Source organism: Tarenaya hassleriana, unplaced genomic scaffold (assembly GCF_000463585.1).
Source record: "Tarenaya hassleriana unplaced genomic scaffold, ASM46358v1 Cleome8, whole genome shotgun sequence".
Taxonomy (NCBI): domain Eukaryota; kingdom Viridiplantae; phylum Streptophyta; class Magnoliopsida; order Brassicales; family Cleomaceae; genus Tarenaya; species Tarenaya hassleriana.
This window is the reverse complement of record NW_010970490.1, coordinates 3,874,213-3,881,073: the sequence shown is the minus strand read 5'-3', so window position 1 is coordinate 3,881,073 and position 6,861 is coordinate 3,874,213. Positions and strand designations below refer to the sequence as shown.

Genomic DNA, 6,861 nt, shown 5'->3' with positions numbered 1-6,861 from the left:
ACCGCTCTTTGGCTCCAGGGAAACCGTCGTCCGTGGCCGGGATAAGGTTCATGGAGTTTCTTGAGGATGATGAAACAGCGTTCGATAACCTTTACTGCGTAGCTTTCCAGATGATGGACGCACAATGGCTTGCCAAACGAGCTTCTTACATGGATTTCAATGTAAATTCTTCTTCTTCTTTTTTCTTATATGCGATGTTGATCCGGTTCGATTCGGTTTGATTCTGAATTTCGGTTATGATAACCGGGAATTCTGGGTTGGTTCGGTTTGGCAGGACGTTTTGAAGTCGACGAGAACGCAGTTGGAACGTGAATTGGCACTTGAGGACATTTCGAGCATCAGGGACTTGCCTGCTTTCAATTTATTGAGGAGATCATAAATCTGCATTTCCCTTCGCCCTACTATTTCTTCCTGTATTTATATTATATATACATATATATATATATATATGTATATATGATTCTGGTAATTTCTTATAATAATTAAACCACTTTCTCGAGTAATTTGTAATACGCGAGGAAGACAATGAAACAAAATGTAGATTCCTTTTTTATTTCCCCGGAGAATCAAATCAAATTGTAATTCGATCTACAGGAACTGCAGTATAATTCTCTTTATTATTTATTTTCTTTGTATTTACGCATCAGAATTCATATACAGTGCATGTGTATATGCACATAGAATTATAAAAAAAATGTCATGATTTAGATAAATTATGAATAAAAAATACAGGATGAAACCCGGAAGAGAGAGAGAAGAGAGAGATTGAACGTGGGCCAACGTAGGTAAACGCAGAGACCATAGTGGGCCCATCCACTTAAATTCAGCTCAATCATGGCCCACACTATCTCGGGCTTATCTTTTTCACCCAAATCCACGACTCAGCTACGTCAGCCCAAACCACAATGCTAGTCCCATTTTTTTTTCTTTACTATAAAATATAATATATATATATATATATATATATACACACACACACACACACAATAATAATAACCCAAGAATTTCGATGTTTCAAAACCACAAAGTATACAACTCGCCAAAAAAAATGCAAATAATTTCTTTTTTCCAAGAAAACCATGCTTTTATTTTCCCGGAAAAAAAAAAACACCTCCTTTAATGTAACTATATATGAGAACTGCATTAACCTAATAATGCAAATCTCAATATTTACGTTATAAAAACAAAACAAATCTCAATATTTATATATATGTTTTTTTTTTTTTTTTTTTTTTTTTTTTTTTTTTTTTTTTTTTTTTTTTTTTTTTTTTTTTTGCAAACGGAAATGCATTAACTTTAAAACAATAAAGAGACGACAACAACCAGAAAAAAAAAAAACCAGGAAATGCATGAACCACTTTTCACTTCTTGTCCGAGATTATAACGGATTCTTCTGCCGATGGCTTTAGAGCCCACACCTTGAGACGGTCACTTGTCTTCTTAACCTGTAACAAAATTAAAATTAACGAATATAAAAATATAATTCCCAACGTATAATTCGTTATTCTAATTATATTATAAAAAAAAGGACATTAAAAATGAATTACCTCCATTTCCCAATCCGTTTTGTAAATGACATAACACAAGATGAACGTTTGCACTGCCACACCTCCCAACATACCAGCCCAAAGTCCCTACGACCAAAAATTAAAATCATTAAAACTATATACTAACAAATTTCCGTACACACAAAAAAAAAAAAAAAAACAAAGTGGCAACGTAATTAATGGACTTCACTCATCTGACGGTCCAACTAATCAAATTGATATAAATATCATTAATGAAAAAAGTTAGCATTAAAAAAATTGATTAATTACCTTAACACCAAGATGGAAAAAATAAGTAAGGGTGAGACCCACAGGTCTTAAGACCCTAAATTCACAACTGCGACTATACTCTGCATCCCTGCTCCCACGGCCAACCCTATATTCACACAAAATAAACACATTTTATTTCATTTTTCACACCCATTTTCTTATTATATAGATATTAATTATATTGGATGATAAAAGATGGAATATATATATATATACCTGATAGAATGGGTTGGACGCTGTTTAACAAGATGGAGACACCGAGGATGGCCGAGAGATCGGAGACAGCGGCCGAGACCTCGTCGCTGTCGGAGAACAAGTAGGATATCTGGCCGCAGAACGCGAAACACAGGATCGAACATATCAATCCGACCAGCGTTGAGACCGCCAGGATCACTTTTATCGAGAACCTCACCGCGTTTGCGTCTCCTTTTCCCAACTCGTTCGCCACCCGAACACTATACATACATACATACATACATGTATGTATGAGAAGCTATCATATATGTCATAAACCAACATATATATATATATATATATACATGTATATGTGTATAATTCAAGAAATGAAATGTGTAATCAATTGAATCTAAGAGGAGGATAAAATATTTGGAGTATAATAGAGTGTTGTGTACGGACCAAGCTGCACCCATGAAGCCAAGGCATATGTTGAACTCCCATGTATAGATATATTGGCTGCAAAATCAGAAGAATATAACGCATTTATTTATTTCTAATGTTTGCAAATTAATAATGTCTACGAATTTATAATATGATTATTAATATAAAAGACTGCATTTTATATATAACTTGCCATATGGAGAAAGCAGAAATGGCAATTTTTGCATCTTTTGTGTATCCTGCGATCAACACAAGAATGCTCATGTACCAATACTCCAAGCTGTAACAAGGCAAAATCAAACGGAGAAAACATTACAAAAAGAAATTGAAATTCATAATCAAAACATTACATAGGAGAATATGTATATATATATATATATATAAGAGATGATTACCAAATCATGAAACCGGATGAGATGGAGAGCTTGAGCATTGGCATTAGATCCACCAGGGAAGCCATACTAAAGCCGGTCCAAGTGAAAGGACACCAACCTCCGAACACATACACCAACTCTCCGATCACCATAGCCCACGAGCTTATGTTCAAGCCGAGCAACGCGCCCGTGAACCCCATCCCCATCCCGCACACGAACCACCACGAGAGGGCGATGTCCAGCACGAGAGAGAGCGTGGAGAGAATGCCGATGATGGCGTTCTTCATCTGAGCCTGTAGGTACATCTGCATTGTCATCGAGAAGATCAGGCTGTACAGATAAGGTATGACCCACGGGTAGATTTCGTCGACGGTGCGGGTGATCTCTAGGTTTTGGCCGAGGAGGCGGAGGATCGGGGCCGAGAGGATGATGAAAGGGAGGAAGAATGGCGTCTGCGACTCTGAGAAGACGGCTTCATCATGGGGATGTGGATGGGAGGAGATACGAAAAGTACGACACTACGGACACTGAAGATCTGAATGAACCACTGTTGGGTAGTAGTAATAGTAGTCATAGAGATGAGTACAATGAGGTCAGTGGGTTTCGTGTTGTTCTTTATTTTCAAGTTCTGTGCTTAAAAGGAGAACCTTTCTGGATGAACCAAATCCAATGGTGTTTTTGTAGGACCGTACGCTGGAGGAGATATGGGATGAAGAACGAAAGAGGCAGCAGGTTTGCTCCGCTCCGTATGCTTGCCCACATAGCGTCTCTGTCGCGCTTGACATCCCTCCCTATGCGACCATAATTAATCCGTGAATCGTATCGTTATACACATACACACACACACAATATACATACATATATATATTTGTATGTATGTATGTATGTATACTGTTCACACGTTGTTATAGCTAGAACGTTGGTATGTGTACATTGAGATAGATGATTTAATTATGTCAATGCGTATGCAAGGATTCAAGTTTTGGGAAAGAGACCACGTAGACATGAATATCATATATGATTAGGAAATTATATATATATATACACACGTGTGTGTGTGTGAAATGATGGAATTAAAGGGTACAACAAAAACGACAAATGTGAAATAGGACTAGATATCGTACCCACCATTTATGACTTTAATAAAGTGTACTTGAATATTCTATCAACAAGCATAGAAATTACTAGTCTATTACCACTACTCTAATTAATGCCCATCCTTTCTTTATCCTTATCTTTTTTTTTTCTTTATCCTTATCACAAGATTATTTTCATAAATATTTCCAAGCCTCTTTTTATGTTTACGAGGTCTATATACATGAACGATCATATAATCCCATATAGGTCTGGGCGTTTCGGTTCGGTTCTCCGGAATCGGACCGAACTGAAATACGGTACTTTTTTCGATCCGAAACCGTTTTTAATTCCCGAACGACATCATTTTTAAGGAACCGAATTTTCCCAGAACCGAACCCAACTTTAAAAATTCCGAAAAACCGAATATTTGTAAAAGAAATCTATATTTTTTTTAATAAAACCCGGAACCAAACCGAACCGAATACAATATAAAAAATGATTGGTACCTATTTTTGTAAAACCGAAAAAACCGAACCGATCTATTTCCGTCTCGAACCCAAACCGTTTCTCGAAACGCCCACCACTAATCCCATGTATAGTCATAGTCATACATATACATTGCACGTAATTTCGCTTGTGAGGGTACGGTGGACCCATCATGTTAAACATAGGGTCACGTGCCCCTGTTCCTAAAACAGAATACATAAATTTTTATTATAGAATTTTAGATAAAACTGCTACATTGCCCCCTAATAAATTTAAATTTATATCTAAAAACTTATACTAAATTTAGTAATGCCTCCAATTATAAAAATTCGTCCGCTACTATTGTGAGGTGTGTATAGATTTTTTTTTCTGTCTAAAATACGATTTATTTCAGAACAAAAAAGTAGGACTGACGAAATGCGATCGTTACATTGTTCGGTAGAATTATTAAATTTTGGGAAGGCAATGACAACGAGGCAGCAGTCAGAGACGGGGGGACAACGTTGTGGATTAAATAAAACAAAACCACGTGACATATTTTAATGCAGTCCAAGTGGGCTGGTCCGACACATAAAATTGATCGAACTTTTTGTATAATTTAACTCTAAAATATTAACAATCAGCATTTGATATCTCGAGTTAGATAAGAAAATCCAAATTTCAAATTTATAAAATTAGATCCTACCTTTGTTTTTCAAAAGAAACACACTGGATACTTCCACACAACTTGTTCGATTTTGAAACTTCCATGTCTACACATACATGTTATATAATTTCATATTCCAACCACTATATTACAAAGTTTAATTATCCGTATCTAAACACCACACACGAATACACATATATACATATACATATATAGTGTGTGATGCATGCAGTGGCGGATCTAGTAGGGTATAAATTTAATATTACGTTGATAAAATTTTATTTTTTTACCATGGAGAAAATAATAATTTAAATTAAAATATCATAAATTGTATAAAGGAAGATAGAAATTTTAATTAAATGAATGGGGGCGGATTTAGTTGGCCATGAGTCAATTTCACGAAGCTCTATCGGACATATAAAGACAAAATTGAAGTCATTATACATACATATATATATATATATATAGGGTGACGTGGACTTACAAGTAAACCGTAGAGGAAGCGAATGAAGGTGCTTTGGAGGAGGGCATAGGCGGCGAGGCCGACGTCGCTGGTGTGACCGATGAATGACTGAGCCACCACTATGCTCCCGAATGACGTCACTCTGAACATTGTCGACGGCAACGCGATTCTCCACATCTTCCTCAACTCACTCCACACCTTCTTCTTCATGTAGAGGCTCTCATCGTTCTCCGATCCCTCTCGAAGCAACCTCTCTTCCATTTCTCCGTTGCTCATTCTTCTTTTGTTTTGGGAACAAAAGGGATTCAATTGATCGCTGCCTGTAAAAGATTGAAGGGTTTGTATATATTGTCGTCAGAAGTGCAAACGCGATTGGACGTAGACGCTAGACATTTTCCTCCGACCAATAAGCCGCGGTTGCGTTTGCTACGTACTGTTCCAAACAAACCTCTTGGATGTGATGCGATTGAATAAGATCGGTAACCAACTAGGACATCGTTGTAAGATCCAATCAGATCGAAATGGACATATAACAGACGAAGGGAGAGAGATGAATAGAGGTGTACGTACATGTATATACATATATGTATATATGTGTGAGTGTATGCGTTTATGTATGACATTTAACGTAGCATCGATAGATTTACCTGTTCAACTTGGTCGAAGTGGCAATTCCAAGAGAGGAAGAAAACCCAGAAAAGGAAAGGCAAAACAAAGAACACCAAGAACAAAAAGAGTAATTTCACAGGAAAAAAATATGGGTAAATTATTCTCTCTCTCTCTGTCTCTTAATGCAGTGGAAAATGATGGGGAAAATATGTCAAAGGGAAATTGAGACGTCTGTCAAAATATAAGGGAGAAGACGCGTGGATGCACCATGCACATGTGTGCATGCATGCATATTATAATATACGTGTATATGCGTACGCAGCGTCTACGTGTGTGGAAAATTTTGTAAAAAGATACTTCTTGTCGGCTTAAAAGTTCAAACATCATACCTATTATCACCTCCTTTTTCTTTAACCTAATTATTACTAGTTTTTTACGGCGCAAAAGTTTTTTTTATTACCATGTTCTTTTTTACCGAATTATTAATAATTATAAACATGTTTTAATTTAATTATTTTTTATTTTTAGAAATTTATTTATATTACATTTTTCCTATTCTGTTCTAATTCAAATTTATATTCTTTTATAAAATAATTATTTTCAAAAATATGTTATTTTCCATTTTTTACCATTGAAGTCATTGTAGATTTCAATTCAAATAAAGTTATTTTAATTCATTTCTAAATTATAAAATTTATCTCTAACTCTTATAATATGTAAAAAAATTATAAAAAGTATTAAAATTTTATTCACCTAGTTTTATTAATCCAA

The 6,861-nt window shown here is 35.6% G+C and overlaps 1 protein-coding gene and 1 pseudogene across 2 annotated transcripts in view; one reads left to right on the top strand and one right to left on the bottom strand.

Annotated features, from left to right (window-relative positions):
• LOC104802887 (ELMO domain-containing protein B-like) overlaps positions 1–589 on the top strand; it is a 3,548-nt gene extending 2,959 nt beyond the window's left edge. For both annotated transcript variants that reach the window (XM_010526703.2, XM_010526704.2), the window contains 2 exons: positions 19–161; positions 275–589. In XM_010526703.2, coding sequence (XP_010525005.1) covers positions 19–161; positions 275–379 — 248 coding nt within the window. In that variant the 3' untranslated portion in view covers positions 380–589. The remainder of the gene's footprint in view (positions 1–18; positions 162–274) is intronic.
• A 663-nt stretch (positions 590–1,252) lies between these two features.
• On the bottom strand, positions 1,253–6,259 carry LOC104802886 (annotated as a pseudogene).
• Between the last annotated feature and the right edge of the window lie 602 nt (positions 6,260–6,861).